Consider the following 19,670-nt stretch of genomic DNA (forward strand, 5'->3'; position numbering starts at 1 on the left):
GTGTTGACCTGTGTCGAACTAGTAAACAAATGTTAAATAGAATTTTACTCAAGAGAATTTGTCATACTACTGCAATTTAGGTTTTGTTTTGCAGGGTTGTGTTTTCCTTCTGGGTGGCCTGCTTCGCCCAAGGGTTATGGGCTGGAGTTGGGCCATTTTCACCTCCTTCCAAGGTACAGTTTTGTGCGTGTCTTCTTTCACGTATCGCCGAATTGGAAGGGGGATGGAGAAGGATATTAGTAAGTTGTGAGGTTTGCTGCATTTGAGGGAGGATGAGAAAGCAGGGTTGGTGATCCTGGATGGGTTATGGCACTCGGAGTCAGAGGGATATCAGCTTTGCCTTGTTGGCCGACTCTTGTCCAGTCGTCTGGTGAACTTCGCAGGCCTATGTGCATCTATCAAGAGTATGAATCAGCTGGTGCATGGCATGAAGATCAAATAGCTTTAAAGATGTCTCTGATGCGGTTCAACCACGTGATTGATAGGAATAGAGCACTAGAGGAGTGCCTATGGAGTTTTGAAAGAAACATCCTCTTTCTCAACGGTATTGGAGGGAAAGAAAATCCCATGCGTGTGGATATAAACTGTTGCAAATTTTTTCTCCATGTCCATGAGTTGCCGCTAAGTAAAATGAACCTGGGCATAGCCAAGTTCATTGTGAATAAATTGGGTAAACTTAGAGACTTGGAGATGGATTCGTTAGGATGCCCCTGGGGTGGGACACTACGAATCAGGGTGGAGATCAAAACGTCAACGTCCCGCTTAAACGTGCTTTAAAGATCGAACATAGATGGGGGATGAACATCTCGTTACTTTCACTTATGAGTGACTGTTTAACTTCTACTATATCTATGGGTGTTTGGGACACATTGCGGAATATTGTGAGATGCAATTTGCCGATGACTTCTAAAACCCTAGAGTAGACACACTGTATAGTCCATGACTGCCTGCGTCCTTGTTTACCAAAGGTATGGGCAGATTCTCAACACCAGAACAGGCTAACGGAACAACAACTCCATATTAGCAACCACTACACGCACAACATAGAGGGTCTACTGCCTTTGGGAATTTCGTGCCGGCACAAGGTTTAGGTTAGGGGACGGGTTTCTCAGGGCAAGGGGGGACTGCAATCGTAGCTCAGGGGCAACCAATAGATCAGGATAAGGACAAGAAGATGGGTAGTAGGGAAGTTCAGCAAGAACACGGGCTGGACGGTAGAGAATCTAGGGGATCGTAAGGAAGCGTTTGCCACATCTCAGATCTGAGGCAAATGGGACCTTATGATCCAAGATAATCAAGAGGAAGTGGAGGAATTTGGCAAGCCGTGATGGAGCTCTTAGAGGGAACATTGGTTGACATCCAGCTCAAATTTGTGGCTCGGGGTCCGTGGGGTAGGGGAGGGCAACGCAGAGGCCGAAGGCGTAGGAAGCGGATCGACTCGGGAAACGTGGCGAAAGTATGAAAATGAATTAACAAAATTAAAGAGAAATTAAACCCGCTCAAAAGGTATACCCTTGTTCTTATCCCGGGCGATCAATGTACAAATAATAAACAGGCCAAGAATTAAAAGAAACGCCCAAGAGAATATAAGAATTTAAACCGAATTCTTACCCTCGTAGTTTTTTCTCAATCTGCTTCGAGCGTTGTTCCTCTTCAACCTAATCATTCTCGTCTAGATTTCAACTTTGAAATCCTTCAAAGATGTCCACTCCCGAGGATCACCTCCTTCTCATGCTAGCAAGACAAGAACACAATCACATTTTTTCAAGACATAGGTACAATAGCCCCATGCACAAGGCTATTGTAGACCCTGAAGTCCAAGGAGTAAATCCCGTACTATTAGAGAGTTGAGAAGTTCACGTCATACCGATCATGCCTTATAGGTTTCTATATGACAACTCCTCACCAGTTAGTTCAGTTAGCTTGATAACTCTTTGTCGACCAGCCACTAATAATGTATAAATGTCACATGCCCATCGTGAATGAAACTTGACACTCATCATATGGATACATTACTTAGTAAAAGTTTTTATAGAACCCTCGATCCCAGTATCGAGATTCTCGAATTTGGAATGTTTCAAACTAACACTTGAAAGTAGGTATCACAGTCACCATCATATGCTCGACCTAATTTCATTAGTTATGAATAGTGCATGGACTTTGTCCAGAACATGCATATAAGGCAATATAAGTAAACAGAACAAAGAAGGCCAAATGAACTTTACTTTATTCATTATATATTAAGACTAAATTGAATAAGATTGTTCTTTATTATAGATGACAGAGGCCACTAATTACTTGTCGGTCACTTATTCTAAAAACATTTTAAAATGAAAATTGGACGGAATAATTTAGGAAAGAAAGGAATTTATATATTTTAATTCACTTGGCACTTGGACCTTGGGCATGTGGCACGTTCACATTTATTTGGAGAAATAAAATAATATTTTTATTTTATATTATTTTTTAAAAATTATGCTTTTGAATTATATTATTCTCTTATAAAAGTTGCAAATAATAAATATTATTTCTTGAAAGAAGATGTCTTTTTTGGAAAAACTTTAAAGCTGATTTCTAGAAGCAGCTGATCAGAAAAGACATCTTTATAAGGTTGCACCGTTTGGATTTAAGAGGTACGATTGAGGAGATGCATATTTTTTGAAAAGACACAAAACATCTATATTTAGCTGGACAAAATGCATAAAACCCCCTATATTTTAAAAAGTCTGAAAAAAAATCCTCTTGTTATGAGAATAGGCTAAAAGCCCACTTGTATTTTGTAAAACTCAGCTCAATCGCCCCCTCTTCGTTAAATCCAACTAACGGTGTTAATTTTTTAGAGAATAACCGTTATACCCTTACTTAATATATAATATTTCTTATTTTAATAACCATTGGATTTTTTTTGATCAAATACTGATCGTTAGATCTAATCAATTAATCTCAACATTTGAATTTTAAAAAATAATTTAAAAATTAAAAAATATTATATATATATATATATATATATATATATATAAACTAACTACCCTCCACCCCACCCCCACCCCTTCCCCCGCTGCCACAGGCCGGCCGCCAGAGAACGCCGGCGTGTCTCCCGTCACGACTACTACTGTTCGACTTGCCGTCTCACGACCAGTCCAGCCATAGTGCCCGTGTCATGAAATTCCTCCGGACGCGCCACCACAAAATCCTTGAAAACTGTTATTTTGCCCAACATTTCGACGCCACCTTCTCTCTAAAATTCCAGCGTCGTCACGGCGAGTCGCCGGGCCCACACATATCATTCGACTCTCTTGATGATGCGAACATTTCTCCTCAAATAATTTGGGATTTCATCAACCATAGACGCTGAGCTACCACCACGACCACCGAAACTTTCTGCCATCGATTCGCCATCACCGGAGCGACCCACGGTCACGGACCACCACCAATAGCTACGCCTCCTCCTTGCGAATGGAATGAGCCCCCTCTCTCCGATCTTCATCAACTTTATGCATAGATCTCAATTTTTCGATTGCCGACCACCACCAATTGCTTGCCTTTTGATTTTTTTTTAATTTTTTAATTAATTTTAATTATATTAATTAAAATATATTTTAGTTAATTAAGAATATTTTAAATAATTATAATAATTAAATATTTTAACTAATTAAGAATAATTTATTGTAATTAAATATATATTTTAATTAATTAAAATAATTTTAGATTTAACAATTAACAAATATAAAATTCTTTGAATTTAAATATAATTTAATTTAATATTTAATATTAAATTAATTAAATTAATTAAATACTTCAATATAAATTTAATATGACAAAATTTAATACTTATTTTTTAGGGTGAGAAATGGCAAAAGGAAGACACAAAACAAGCCAAAAAGCCCTTTGTATGTTATATAGTCCCATAGAGGGGTATTTTAGTCCAAAGTATCATTAAATTTGAACCTAAACCGCAGAAATTGACTATGAAATGTAGCAGACGCACGTCTCCTCCACTTCCCGTTAGTTGTCAACAAAATGGGGGTTTTTTGCTGACTAAAACAAAACATGAGGGGATTTTTAGCATATTCTAAAAATAGGGGGGTGTTTTTTGCATACTTCTAAAATACAGGGGGGTTTTTATGCATTTTGCATATTTAGCTGTTTCAAACATTTTATAAGTTTTAAGGACATTTCATACGATAAACAACATATAAGAGTTTTTAAATAAATTTAGACGAAAACCCCCTTATTATACTCGACTTGTGATTAATTTGTTAATATTCCAGACTTTTCTCGAAAATAGAATGAAGTAATAATCATTACATAGGCGCCCCCAACAATGAAATAAATACATATATATAACTCTTGTGGAGCAATAACTCTTTACACTATCACTACTACTTATGGCGCTGATAACTCTGCGATTATCATGATTTTAAATTTAATCTTTCTTTTTAAGCCAAAACATCCCTAATTATGAGATTTTATTTCATATTCAGCAAAAAAGGAAGATTACAAGGAAATTTCTGCAGAATTGACAAAGCGTGCCCACGCTTAGTGGAGTGGTCAACTCGGGATAAGGATAAGCACGAGTGATTTCCGCAAAAGATAAAGGAATGAAGTGTTTAAGTTTAGAAAGGATTCCTTAAAGCTTATCTCTTGTAATTTATTTACCTTTTTAGAGTTTATCACGTATCTACTCCCCCCCCCCCACGTCTAGATTCGTAGGAGACTTTTATTATAAATAGGGGGAATCTCTTCATTTGGGGGGATTCGGTTATTGACTAGAACTCTATAGAATTCTTCGTTCGTCTTTTCTCTTTATTTTTATTTTATTACCGGAGTCAATGGAATTCCACTTTCTAGTGTGTTCTTCCATTAATATGTCCGGCTAAATTCCTTATTTTCTGGTTAAGGTATGGTGATTACTTGATTCACATTATGTTGTGAGATCTAATCTGTGCTCTACACTTGTTAAACAAATATTCATGCTATTCTCTGTGCTCTTATTACAAACGTCTGATTTATGAATGATTCGGCCGGTTGTTCACTATCAAGAAGGTTTGCTTAGCTAATTGGACTTTATAAATCCGTGTAATTGTTTATTTAGTCAATGCTTAGTGGCAACGTAGCATGATTAATTATGTCATAATAATTAATTATGTTATGGGGAATGTATGATCTAGCTTAAATGAATTATCCTCGTAAGAGTTTGTTGATTAGAATCAGGCCTTTCTAATTCTTAATGCTGTTAATAGATTAAATCTTGTGGACGTTCCCAGGATTGTCTGTTAATTAAGGATCTAACCAACGGTCGTACCTTGGCTGACGAAAAGGTAAGGAAATGTGAGGTTGTTAGGTCGTACCGACAACCATAACTGGTTTATTTGTCTATACATGTGATATTCTTGCATCAATGATCAACTCACAAGAATCAAGCATAATCCTAGCCTTAACCGGAAAATCTCCCTCTCATATCTTCACTAGGTATTTTTAATTATCTATTTGGTTTTCGATCACTTCCTTTTATCATCAATCTTCCCCCATTATTTTCTATTTCTCTAAAAGAAATTAACTTAAAACCAATCCCTGTGGATCGACCCTACTACCACTTTCACAAGTGTAGTAGGAATTATTTTTGGTGACTTCGACACCCATTAAATTTTGGCACCGTTTCCGGGGAGTGGCGCTTTTAAGTATATTTCTTTATTTTTAGTTACTTGATTTTTATTACCATTAATGTCAAGGCCTTCTCGTACAGGTAAATTGGTATACGACCCCGAAATCGAAAAGACCACACGAAGACTTCGTCGGGAAACTAAGCAACAATCGGAAGGAACATCCGCTCCATACGAAGACGAAGAAGACATAACATTGGAGTTTGAGGAATCCCTAAGCAAATCCGAAGAAGAGATAATGACTTTGATTCCTGAAAGATTGATCAATGACATGACGTCGCCCGATCTGAATCAGTAGGCACTGTGCATTGAGTACCCTGATTTAGAGGTAAATTTTGAATTGAAATCTGGATTAATTCATTTACTTCCCACTTTCCGTGGCCTCGCAGGTGAAGATCCACATAAGCATTTGAAGGAATTCCATGTGGTATGCTCCGGAATGCGACCACAAGGCATAAGCGAAGAACAAGTCAAACTGAGAGCATTCCCATTCTCCCTTGCCGACCAAGCGAAGGATTGGCTGTACTTTCTACCTTCAAGATCCATTACAAGATGGAATGATATCAAGAGGCAGTTTCTTGATAAATATTTTCCTGCCTCAAGAGCCACAACGATCCGGAAGGAGATCAGCGGGATTCGACAATTCGAGGGAGAAAGTCTTTTCGAATATTGGGAAAGATTCAATCGACTAGTGGAAAGTTTCCCCCATCATCAAATCTCGAACCACTTGTTGATCCAGTATTTCTATAAAGGTCTATCAAATATGGATAGAAAACTGATAGATACGGCAAGTAGCGAAGCATTGTTCGACAAAACCCCCACCGAGGCGCGTAAACTAATCTCGATTATGGCGTCCAACACGCAATAATTTGGGGTTAGACACGATGATCCACCTAGGAAAAGCAACGAGGTATGTAATCTTGAAAAACGTTTAAATCAACTCACAACTGTTGTTGAAAAAGTTGTTGCAGATAATTATCAACAAGTCAAAGCGTGTGGTATCTGCACTTTAACGGGGCATGCTACCGACATGTGCCCAACTCTTCAAGAATCAACTACCGAACATGCTGACGCCGTAGGATTATTCACCGGACAACAACAAAGAAGATATGATCCTTTCTCCAACACATACAACCCCAAATGGAGGGATCGCCCGAATCTGAGTTACGGTAACCAACACCTTCAAAAACCCCAATACAGACCACCTCCGCAACCTAACCCCACGCCTAGCCCATCTCTCGAAGACATGATAAAAGCACTAGTGGCCAACACACAACAATTCCAACAACAGACCCAGCAATTCCAGCAACAGACCCAGACGCGCATTCAAAATCTAGAATCTAAAATCAGTCAACTGGCGTCGTCTGTTGGTAAGCTAGAGTCCCAAGGTAAGCTACCTTCTCAGTCTGTCATTAACCCTAGACAAATTGCTAGTGCTATTACGCTTCGTAGTGGAAAAGAATTGCAGGAACATGTGAACGAAGATGACACCAAACGTGGGCACGGTGTGAAAAGAAAGTTGGAAAAGGAAATTGAGGTCCAACAAGAACAAGCCAAACCAGAAGCGGACCATCCGAAGCCTTTGGTAACTAGACCGCCCTTCCCTGAAAGATTCACTAAGGTAAAGAAAGAAGAGGAAGAAAAAGAAATCCTTGAAACGTTCCGCAAAGTGGAGGTAAACATCCCGCTGCTCGATGCCATCAAGCAAATACCCCGATACGCGAAATTTCTCAAAGAATTGTGCACTAGCAAGGGTAAACTCAAGGGAAAGGAACGGGTAAGTATGGGGGAGAACGTCTCCGCAATTCTCCAACGAAAATTACCCCAAAAATGCAATGATCCAGGTATGTTTTCTATCCCTTGCAAAATTGGAAAGATTGGAATAGAAAAAGCAATGTGTGATTTAGGTGCTTCTATCAATATTATGCCTCTTACTATATATGAATCTTTGAATGTTGGCCCATTGAAAGAAACGGGGGTCATTCTTCAACTTGCTGATCGTTCTGTAGTTTACCCCGAAGGAGTTCTTGAGGGGTACTTGTGCAAGTTAATGAATTAGTTTTTCCTGCTGATTTTTATGTGCTTGATATGAGGGGGGATATTTCTCCCAATTCTACATCCATCTTGCTAGGAAGACCATTCCTTAAAACCTCAAAAACCAAAATTGATGTTGATGCCGGAATTCTCTCTATGGAGTTCGATAATGAGGTAATGAGGTTTAAAATTGATGGTGCCATGAAATATTCTAATGATGTGCATTCTATTTTTCTCATTGATTCTATTGATCCTTTATTGCAAAAAAATGCTATGTTCAATAGTAGAGGAGCATTCAAGATAACAATTGCCAAAAGATCGAGTCGAAGAACTTACAAGAAACAAGTCTTTCATGACAAAATAAGTTTAAGGAAGAAGTCATCCATGGACTGCCAAGTTCCCCTAAATCCACACATCACCGGGTGCATTACATAGAAGAAGTGGAATTAGAGTGTCCGACTTATTCAAGTTGAGGCACAACAATGTCTAGCCATAGACATTAAAGAAAGGTGCTGCATGGGAGGCAACCCATGAAATCTCTATCCTTTCCTCTTTCGTTTAATTTTAAGTTTTTGCAAATTTTATTCAAATCTGTTTGGATGGCTAAATTGGACAGATTTGGAGCTTCCACTAAGCGTGCCCACGCTTAGTCGATCCTTCAAAACTGTTTCTACTCACTTCACCAAAATAGATTTGGAGCTTCCACTAAGCGTGCCCACACTTAGTTGCACTTTATAGGCTGTTATTCACTTTTATTTACCTTCATTTATTTTTTTTCTTTATTTTTATTTATTTAAAAAAATCAGAAAATCAAAAATATATATATATATAGGTCAATAATTTTCTTCCTTAATTCAACTTTTTGACCACGATTCTTTCTTTCTCTCTCAGCAAATCGGCCAAGAACTCTCGCCGTAAAAGCTCCGCCGCCGCCGTTCGTTCGTTGTTGCTCATGAAAAGCAACCCACCGCCGCCCGTCATCGCCGTTCGCAAAACCAATCGCAGTCGCGCTGTCTCCAATCTCCCTCTGTCTCGTCTTCTCTCGCGCTCTAAAAAACAGAGACCCCAATTTGGCGCCTCAGCCCACCGACGATGTGCACCTCCCACTGTCGAAACACCCGGCGTCATCGTTCGCGAAGCCACTTGCCGTCTCGCCTCCGACACCAAAAACCGACGACTCCAGTCACCGTTCGACGTTCACCTTTCGCCGCTGCTCCGATGGGGGGAAAACCCAGATTCACCGTCCCCGTTCTTTCTCTTTTCTGACAGTCACACAACCACTCGATTTCTCCCTCTCCGCCGTTGATCTGCTGCTATCTCTTATCTCCTTCGTGACGCCGTGGAAACCCATCTCAGCCGTTGCTGCGACTCGCACATCCGAGGCCATCAGTGTACAGTTTTATCTATCTCTTTTCTCTCATTCTTCTTCTATTATATCTTATCTTCTTCTATTTTTCTTTAGTTGATCAAAGATGAGTAGCTGAAAAAGAAGCCGTGAAGAAGGAACCTCCTCCAGATCGGGACCCCGTGCCCGTAGCACACGCTGTGCAAACACACTTCCGCCATCATCTGAAGCTCTTAGCGGCATCCTTAGATTCACAACTCGTGTGGAGAAGGATTGCTCGAAAAATCGCTCGCATAGAAGCCAATTTGACGGGCTTATTTGAACACTTCGGACTGACACCAAGGCAACCACCCACACCATGACCTTTTCGCGACATGCACTCAGGGACGCTTCCTTAAACTCTCTCCTTTTAATTTTTCCTTGAAATGCATGTCATAGTCCACATTGAGAGCAATATGGATTTTAAGTGTGGGGGTATTTTTGTTGAGCATGTTTCTTGAATTGGGTGTTATTGAAAATGATTGTTGCTCTTATTGATTGTTGAAACTACTTGAGAAGATATTTTTGTGCTTGATTTTCTTGACTTTTGAAGATTGAGTCTTGTGGAAATTTTAGTTGAAATTGCTTGGTTTTGAAAAAAATTTAGGCATGATAAGACCCTTTCAATTTTGGACTAATCTTGGCTTGATGATGTTATGTGTAAAACGAATGCATGTTTTATGTTTGAGGATAATTCACTAGTTGAAAGCTTGTTTTCAAAATGACTTGAGTTAAAATCTTCTGATTTAGGATTAGTGGACTAAAACATTCCTCGTGAGATTTTGAGCTTGATATGTCCATAAAAAATCTTCATTCTTTCTTGAGAGAATAACACTTCTAATGGCTTTGTCTTCCTAGAACTTGCCTTGAACCACATCGAGGCCACACAAATGTGCATTTATTTGGATATGATAAAGACATTAGAAACCACTTTCGGCCTTCTTTTAACTTTAGAGAACCCCTTTGAGCCTTTTGACCTATTTTGTTGAATAACCCGTCATATACGAACCTATCCCGTCGTTTGTTTAAAACCTTGATTTTGATCCCTCTAAGAGCTATTAGAGCATCAATGGAAATGGGTTTATGTTCAAAAGAACAAGTTCTTAAAATGGGAGATTTTCAAAACCTTTGTGATTTACATGCTTAAAAGATGTATCTCAAAATGAGTGTGGGGGTTCCAATATTGTGGTCATCTTTACTTTGTGGAAGCCGATATCAATTTTCTTGGTCTATGCCTATCACAAAAAATGAAAAGGAGAAAAAAAATAAAAACAAAAAGAAAAAAAAAGAGAAAAAAAAAAAGAAAAGAAAAAAAAGAGAGAAAAAAAAATGTATGAACTCTCTAAAAGAAAGAAGAAAGGCATAGTTCAAGAAATTTTCGAAAAGGAAAATCTTGAAGGTAGATGAGTAAACTTTGAGAGTTTCGAATTATTGTTCACTCAAATTTTTTTGGTGCTCTAATTAGTTTCTTAGAATTTAACCTCATTATCTTTTTACCCTACCCCAAACCAAAGCCCTATTACAACCAAAATAAAAGACCTTTTGATCCATATATGTGCATATTACAAAAGTGGTGGAGATGTGGTGTATAAGCAAGCCTATGGTGAAGCATTGTCGCAGTAAGTGTCGAGAGATAGACTTGAGCCATATATACACTTGAGAGAAGGAAAGTGGAGAGAAAATAGTCCACTAGTTTTATGCGATTGGTTTTGATAACAGTCATCACGTGAAAACTTGTTTAATACATGTTGAATTATCTACTTCATAAAGTATGCCATTTACTTTGCACATGATTACAAATTGCCTTGAGTAGTTTAAAATTTGGGAGGAATTTTTGAATGCATCTTGATTTTGCTTGAGGACAAGCAAATAGCTATGTGTGGGGGTATTTGATAACTCTGCAATTATCATGATTTTATAGCAATTTAATCTTTCTTTTTAAACCAAAACATCCCTAATTATGTGATTTTATTTCATATTCAGCAAAAAAGGAAGATTACAAGAAAATTTCTGCAGAATTGACAAAGCGTGCCCACGCTTAGTGGAGTGGTCAACTCGGGATAAGGATAAGCACGAGTGATTTCCGCAAAAGATAAAGGAATGAAGTGTTTAAGTTTATGGGGAATGTATGATCTAGTTTAAATAAATTATCCTCGTAGGAGTTTGTTGATTAGAACCAGGCCTTTCTAATTCTTAATGCTGTTAATAGATTAAATCTTGTGGACGTTCCCAGGGTTGTCTGTTATTTAGGGATCTAGCCAACGGTCGTAACTTGGCTAACGAAAAGGTAAGGAAAGGTGAGGTTGTTAGGTCGTACCAACAACCATAACTGGTTTATTTGTCTATACATGTGATATTCTTGCATCAATGATCAACTCACAAGAATCAAGCATAATCCTAGCCTTAACCGGAAAATCTCCCTCTCATATCTTCACCAGGTATTTTTAATTATTTATTTAGTTTTCGATCACTTCTTTTTATCATTAATCTTCTCCCATTATTTTCTATTTCTCTAAAAGAAATTAACTTAAAACCAATCCCTGTGGATCGATCCTACTCCCACTTTCACAAGTGTAGTAGGAATTATTTTTTGTGACTTCGACACCCGCCAGGCCCACACACATTCTTCCTTATCTAACATAACGAATCCGAACATGCAGTGCTGCTACTTGGACCCGAGTATCAATATGGCTAGGCATAGGAGCGATCGTTTACATTTTCTATGGCCGCAGACACAGCTCGTTTTCTTTGTCCAGGCAATCTGAAAGCCCAGATATGCCTCCAGACAACGTAAATGGAAGTGTATGCTAGACTGGGATTTTGCTGATAAAATGACACGGTTTTCCGCCTCAGTGTTGGTGTTGCATTAAGACAGAGAGTTGGAAGAGCTCTCGTAGATTTCATCCACGTGTGCTGCAGAGACGTAAACGACATCTTGCAACGAGAACGGTGGATTCAAAAAGAGGATCTGTCTCCTGTCAGCATATGACAGAGAGTTGTCCTATACACTCTAAGATGGTTTAGACTCTAAAGGTCTTTGGCAAAGCGATTGATCGAGCAAGGATAAGTTTCTTATATCAAATCAATAAAGTAAACACGTCTCGAGTATTAAGCATAATTGCCTAGTCAAGGATTAGTACGGACGCCTAATTCCATGCCCTAGACTAAGGTCGGGAGATGTTTGAAAGTAGGATCATACTCGTATGGACTCAGAGCCTAAATATTCAGGCCATATTTAACCTAGTGTCTAATGCCATGGACTGTTGCCAGACGACCACCCATGGTAACAGGCTATTTTTTATTATGAGATAATTAGATGTAATTAAGTAAATTGGATTAATTAACTGTGTTGGTCACATTACCCCAAGTCTAGCTGAGGGTGAACCTAAAGAGTCACACCTTACCACTATAATGGGATGAAATTAATTTGAAATTAATTCCAAAAGAGTCGGATTAATTTTACTGAATTAAATTAATCTTTAAATAGAACAAAAGATTGGATCATTTATTTAGATCAATCCATTGGATGGATGAACTAAAATTTAATTAATTGGATTAATTAGAATTTTAAGTTAGTCATTAAAATTAATTGGATTAATTTTATTGGGCTTGGTCTAATTTATAAATTGGATTTATAAATTAAAAGAGAGATGATAAAAGGCTTGGATCCTTTAATTTGATTAAAGGATATTTTAATGGTGGAATTATAAATTAAACTAGGTTTGATTTAAAGTCTATTAGACGTGGACTTAATTTAATTTTAATTAATCAAGCTCGGTCCATTAAAATGCAAGCCCAAGACCTTGGTTACATCATGGCTAGGTTAAGGAGGCTCCTCCTTGGGTGTAGTATGGACGAAATGGAGCCTTTGGGTGCATCAAAATTAGCCACAAGGTGGCTTAGAGGTGTTAGATATGTGTTGGAGTCTTTCTAGGTCAAGACTCCTTGGTGTGGTGTGACTAGGTCACATATAAAACACCCAAAAACAACCCTAGCCATCCCAAAATCAGCACACACACACCATACCCACAAATTTCTCTCTAAAAACCTTCTCAAGATCTTAGAGATCGAAAGAGGAACAAAGGATCCAACGTTTATGAATAACATTGTTGATTCTTTCCATTTCTGTGGAGGTTTTGCTAGCACAAAATCTCCACATAATTTAGCAGTGGTGTGTCATTCTTAGAACCCTCTCTAGATAGAGATCTCTATGTGGACCGATCCGAAATCGAAAATGGAAAGGAAGCAACACTTATAGTCGAAAAAGAAAGACAATGAGGGTAAATCCTTTTACATTTATACTTATTGTATTTCATGTATTTTTCAGTGACCTATGTGTTTATTTTGTACACCCCATGCCCCTAAAAAGATCCAGGGTACACCCCTTGATTGGGATTTATATTTGATTTATCGTATTGTTTTTTTGCGCTTTCCCCCGTGCTTCCCGGGCCATCTACTCGCTTCAGCCCATGTCGTGATACTGCCAGCAAGTAAGGACTGAAACCGATCCTTGGCCTTATCACATAATGAGAATAAAAAACTCCTAAGTTTAACAGCAATATCACTTACATCCTTGGCCTTGTTTGAATAATATGAATGATGGCCAGTTAGAACTGAGTACTCCATCATTAGTCTTTCTACAACTCTTACATTCTCCATTGTTCTCGCAACAATTGCAAGTTGTTCTTTTATATCGGAGCTTCCACTACTTTTGTATCTTTCAATGGCGGTTTTTTGTCAGAGGAATGTTCTTTCAATTTTAGAGTTGGATTGTGTCAACTTTGCACTACTGCTTCGTGTCATAAAGTTATTAACCAAAGAAAAAAAATAGGTGAAGTAAAGATAAAAATCCAAATTAACCAAGATTAGAGAGTTCTGATATTATCTCAAATTAAATCCTCAACAATGGTACCAAAAATGTGTTGCGAAAACGTGTGCAAGTGACCAGAAAATGCCCTAGCTATCATACAGTATAATATATATTGATCCCACGAGAATATAGATGAAATAACTAGCAAAACAATAACTAATCTATAATTATCTAGACAGTCGTGAATCAGGTGATAGACTATTATTACGAAAAGCAAATTACTTAAGAGAATATGGCAAACGAACACGTCGAATAAAGTTCAAGAGTGAATGACATGCTAAGACAATATGTCCACCTAATTGATTCAATAAATACAAATATTAATAGATTAATCTAACGAGCAAGTGTTTTTGATATGCTAATTATTAATTTCCGTGAAAGAAAACATTTATGATCATAGAGATGTGAATCAACAACACATAATTCAATTCTCTAATTACGCCACTTGGACCCAAAAATGTTATACCCAGTCTGACAATTCATGGCACGCCATTCTTTTATCTCATTATGCGCCTGCCTTTTCTGACGCGATAACCTACTCCACATTCACTGGTCCTAAATTCATGCACGTTTTAATTTTTAAATTTGACAAATTATAAATATATATAATATATATATTTTGTAATTAATTTAATTTAATCGAACTTGATTAGGATAAAAATTTTAGTTCAAGTCTTAGCAAGTATAACACACTTATTTTGCGATTAATATATAATTTAAAAAAAGTAATCAATTACATAATAAATATGATGTACGTGCTTTGTAATCGATTTGATTCGATCAAAACCATAAGAATTTTTTAAAAAGATAAGTAAAAACTTATAACCCTTGAAATCAATGACCATTTTAAACTAAAGATGCAATTTTGTCCCACAAATTATATAATTAATTAATTGGTTTTTTTCTGCAACATTAAGACGTTGAAACAAGTGGAAGACAGCTGTTTTACGTACAGGGGCTTTCAGACAAACGTTTCAGAGCCTGAATTTGTCTAGGATTGGATACAACTTTCAAAACTGGAAAGGAGATTAACTTGAGTTTCAAGCATTTCCACGTTGTCCCTTTTCACGTTAACCCATGCCTCTATGCCACGCCCATCTTTGCTATCCACCAAAACTGTGGAATTTTTTGCCGCCAACGCTGTGGTGCAAAACCAGAATGGGCATCCCCAGCCATAATCCACTTTATACACAGGAAACCCACACCAACTGCTGAAGCCACACAATTCCAAGTCTCCCTTCAAAACTAGAGGAGATGTGAAGAAAAGATCCTTCAGGTAACTACTTTCTCCAGTACCTTGTGATTTCTGTATGTACTCGTCGTTGACTGTTCTAATCGTGCTTCTCAATTCGCTTACGAGATCATGAAATTCATCAACACCTTCATATTTACCAGTTTTGGCGAATGCAAATTTTAACACGAAGCAATTCCCAGAAACATTTTCCAGAAGGTGAGATGGCCTTGTTCTTGGCCTCAGGTTCACTGCATGCCCTGCAGCAAAAGTCTTTCCTGGTTCCATCTTTCTGAACTGTTTCCAGATAAAAGCTGAGACGACTTCCACCCGGGTGGGATTCTTCACAGAGCTAGCAGCAGATTCAAGCAGTACTCCCAGTTTCTTCTCATCGAATACAAACCTCTTCGTCACGAACTTCTCATTTGTAGCACTGGAAGACTGCCAGAAGTCAGATTCCGGAAAGTCCCTTGGTGGGAAATAGCTAGCCAAATTGAAACTGACAGAAGGATGTTCAGCTTCTCCTCTGCATGTGGCTGCCCATGTATTGATGAACGCCATTATAGACGCAAAGTCGGCTACTTGATGCGGCATGCACACTCCGATAGCAATTCCTCCACAATTGAAGAAAGTGACTTGCACGACCATAAGGGTTCTTTCTTCGCCAGAAGTAGGATCCACTGGAAGGTACTGCTTCAAATTTTCCGTATCCAGCTCTCGTATGGCTGCCATCAGCTGAGTGTTAACACGGGCTTCAACGAACTCAACACCGGAATCATTGGAGTCAACAATGGTATTATCTTTAATGCTTCCTGCTAATGGATGGAATGAGGTTAAGGTGCTCGACAGGGACTGTTTGAGCTTCTGAGATATTTGGCCATGGTTAAAGGTAGTCAGGCCTCTCAGTTCATCAGCTTTGTAGAAGAAGAGAAGAGGAACATAGAAAGAGGGTACTAATTGATCAAGGTATGAAAGTCTCAGCGTTCTGAGGTGATGCGGAGTTTCGCTTGAAGGCTTGACAATCTCTCTACAGATTTCTTGCACATAAGATTTCATCTTTAATTGCGTATAAATCTCAATGAAAATCTCGTTCTATTATAGTGAGGGAAAACTAAGACATTTATATGTATTTGTTGACTATTTGCTCAAATATGTCTGCGCTGAATTATTTTCTTTACAGACTGTCATGTATGACAATTAATTGGCATCCCATTCGGAATCATATTATAGGTGTAATACATATATTGTCTAATTGGTATATAGTTCAGGAAAAACAATCAATCACATAACAAATATACTACATTTTTTCTATAACTGGTAATACACATTGTGTAATTGGTATATAGTTCAGGAAAAACAACCAATCACATAACAAGTGTGCTACATTTTTCTATAATTGGTTTGGCTCGATCAAATTTGATCCGTACTAGAATTTTTCAAATATTTATAGTAAATAATTAGAAAGAATCATAATTTAATATTTAATATTTTAATATACTTTTCATGTTCATATCTTGAACATAAAATCTTTACTTTATAAATGAGCGGCAGCTAACATTGGAGGGAAAATCACCCCCACGTGATACTCACGTGTGTTTTTATTACATTCTAGCCCCAAATCGTATCTCCAATCCTTAGAACCCCAAAATTTTGTTCGTGGATTTTCTTGAAAAAACACAAAAAATCCAGTTCAATTGCTAGTCGAAAGTTGAGAAAAACACAAGAACTCAGTTGGGATAGAGCTTCAGACTGATTTGCGAGGATGTCCTTGTGGCCAAGCAACCTAATCGGGTTGGGAAACCCTAACTACGGTAAGTGTTCATTTCTTTATTTGTACATAGGTTTGAGTTTTAAGAATTTATATTTTTCTTATTTTAAATATAATGGGTGTATTTTTATTGTACAATAATGGACGTATTTGGTGCACTTGATTTTTGTCTTATTTCTTCTCAAATTTTTTATGGAAAATTTTATTTTATTTTTAGTTTTTTCAAGTGACAAATTCGGACTACACTGGATAAACTTATGATGACTATGCCTTATGATACAGCTACCGCTTCCCATATTCAAGATATAGTCTTGGTATGCACATGACTGCCATGATTCGTCAAGTTCGAAAACTAATCTCGTACTATTGGAACTGAGAATCCCAGTCATACTGGTGAAGCCTTAAGAGGCTTCCATATGATGATTTTCACGAGTCAGTTTAGTTAGTCGACTACCTTACTAACTAACTTATTGAAACTGCACAGATGACCTACGTTCCTGCCGAAGAAAAACGACTGCAGTACTTAGTGCAAGTCTCTATAGGATTCTCGATGTCTTGTCTCAAGGTCCTCGATTTGAAAAATTTCACACCGACCCTTAGGAGTTGGTTTCATAGCTTTGAAACCTATGTGCAACCCAATTCTGTGGGCATTTCATTGTGACGTTGAAACCCGGTTCAATATCAGTGGTAAGCACAATGAGAAACACTGTCAACTTGATGAATTCTTACCGCATTCATCCATTTATTGTTAATTGACAAAGATTGACGAATGGCAAACAACCAATCTAATTGACTTTTGGTCACCCACTCTAACAATCTCCCACTTGACTATTAAGTCAATTACCCATGTCATTCAAAAGCTTTTGATGATGAGCAATCTACGATACCTGCTAGATTTCATGGGCCTACTATATTTTCTGCTGGAGCTACATGGTCCAATTGTGTATTTACTCCACAATCGCTGCCTGCAGATGATTGTTCTTTAAGAATTTTCGTGGATCTTGTGATGAGATCTCGAGCCCATAAGGCTGTCGCCCAAGCCTTGTCATTTACCTCCAAGGCTACAACCGGCTCGGCTGTGTTAGGCACCACATCCATCCAATGAATGCGATTATTTTTATCCAAACCACTTTCCAAGATCGATTTGTTAACATCGTCCCACATTCAACTTTTAAGATGGGACATCTGCTTGAAATCCTTTCAAGCTACCATGTCTACCATCAAGTCCGAACGTGTCTATACTTTGAGGACTTATACATTATTCACATAAGTCTGGAAGCTAGTTTCGCTTTAGTATTCCAGAATCAACTGTCCACAAAACGTGTGTCAAAAACACTTCTTTAATCCTTATTTAGGTATTAAAGACGCTATTAAGAACTGCTTATTGCCCCATTGGTGTTACTTGATATACGTTGTGTCATGCCCAAAGCATACACAACATTAGGCCCAACACTTTCGTGCTGTCTTCGGCACAGACGTAGGGAATATCCAAGACATTTGAGCTTTCTCATCAGTTAGACACAACTGAGTTTTGAACAGCATAAGCTTTCTCATTAGTCAACCATGACTGAGTCTCGAACAACTTGAGCTATCATCAGTCTCCCGCAACTGATTCTTGTACAGGTCATTCTTAATGTAGGAATCCAATTTCTTCTATGGAGAATTTCGTGAAGAATTATATTTTTGTCTTAGTGTTTCCCAAACATCTTAACCTCAATCTAAATGAGTGAGATGTTTACACACTAAACACATTGAAACTCAACCCAATTCCCAGTGACCTTAGGCTCAACCAAATCTTACTTAGTATGATTCTTTGATAAATCAATATTCTAGTATTATAAAGTCTCAAATGTAGTTTGACCTTAGGCTCCAGGATATCACTTCTCCTTGTGTCATTTTGGATTATATCCAATTCCACGGACAAGTAAGGACTGGAATATGGTCAGTAAGAGATCATATTTGATTACGAATGACGCTTTTGAGAAGTTGTATGAAAACCCTTCCCCACTATTTCCTTGACTTGTATAGGATCATCCTATTAACTCAAGTACTTTGTAGGACGAGAGTTTCATCATGCAACAAGGGCCAATTTGAACCACTCCCAATCCAATCAAAAGACAATCAGTTTGGTTCACCACTCCAAGCCTAATTCTTTGAACCTCATCAAACAAATTTAGACTTGTTAGCCCCTACACTAATCTTGTGTATTTAGATGACCTACAAATTTCACACTGGATCCAATCCAACGTGTAACTGGTAAACTCATTTTGTCCCACAACAGAGTTTTTGCAGTCTTTCTCCTTCTCCATAAAGGTTTTAAAAGCTAAGGGATTTAAATCGCCTATTTCTAGTGCTTTAAATCCATCAATCTTACTCTTCCTCTACTAGAAGAGATTGACCTACCAGGACTATAACTTTCGTTCTTGATTATCATTTTATTCTTTATTTGAGTACGCATAATCTAATTATGAGATAGTATAAACTTTATGTTTCACCCAGCATACGTGAGTTCCATTCAATGTCAAATAAATAACTTTTATTGATCAAAATTATGTAATCAAAATTGTCCAACAATAATGAAAACACTATTTTGATCATGCTAGGTTATATAAACACTATCCTAACATGATCACCACTAAGCCTAACTAAGTCCCAAGTCTATTGTAGCAACAACCCCGCTATTGTTGAGCTTTAAGACCCTTCTTGTTTCGGCTTTTCTA

General features: G+C 37.8%; 2 protein-coding genes across 2 annotated transcripts; one reads left to right on the forward strand and one right to left on the reverse strand.

Annotated features, from left to right (window-relative positions):
- The first annotated feature begins 6,693 nt into the window (after window positions 1-6,693).
- On the forward strand, window positions 6,694-7,722 carry LOC105172241 (uncharacterized). Its single transcript, XM_020697403.2, has one exon. The coding sequence runs from the start codon at window positions 6,694-6,696 to the stop codon at window positions 7,720-7,722; it is 1,029 nt and encodes a 342-aa protein (XP_020553062.2).
- A 7,092-nt stretch (window positions 7,723-14,814) lies between these two features.
- On the reverse strand, window positions 14,815-16,407 carry LOC105172192 (stemmadenine O-acetyltransferase). The gene has a single exon (XM_011093555.3). The coding sequence runs from the start codon at window positions 16,236-16,238 to the stop codon at window positions 14,943-14,945; it is 1,296 nt and encodes a 431-aa protein (XP_011091857.1). The 5' UTR covers window positions 16,239-16,407; the 3' UTR covers window positions 14,815-14,942.
- Between the last annotated feature and the right edge of the window lie 3,263 nt (window positions 16,408-19,670).

The sequence above is a fragment of the Sesamum indicum genome, linkage group LG10 (genome assembly GCF_026168435.1).
Source record: "Sesamum indicum cultivar Baizhima isolate 11 linkage group LG10, ASM2616843v1, whole genome shotgun sequence".
Lineage (NCBI taxonomy): Eukaryota > Viridiplantae > Streptophyta > Magnoliopsida > Lamiales > Pedaliaceae > Sesamum > Sesamum indicum.

Excerpts from the sequence above, each read along its gene's own strand:
- LOC105172241 (XM_020697403.2), top strand. The coding sequence starts at position 6,694 with ATGTGCCCAACTCTTCAAGAATCAACTACCGAACATGCTGACGCCGTA.
- LOC105172192 (XM_011093555.3), bottom strand. The coding sequence starts at position 16,238 with ATGAAATCTTATGTGCAAGAAATCTGTAGAGAGATTGTCAAGCCTTCA.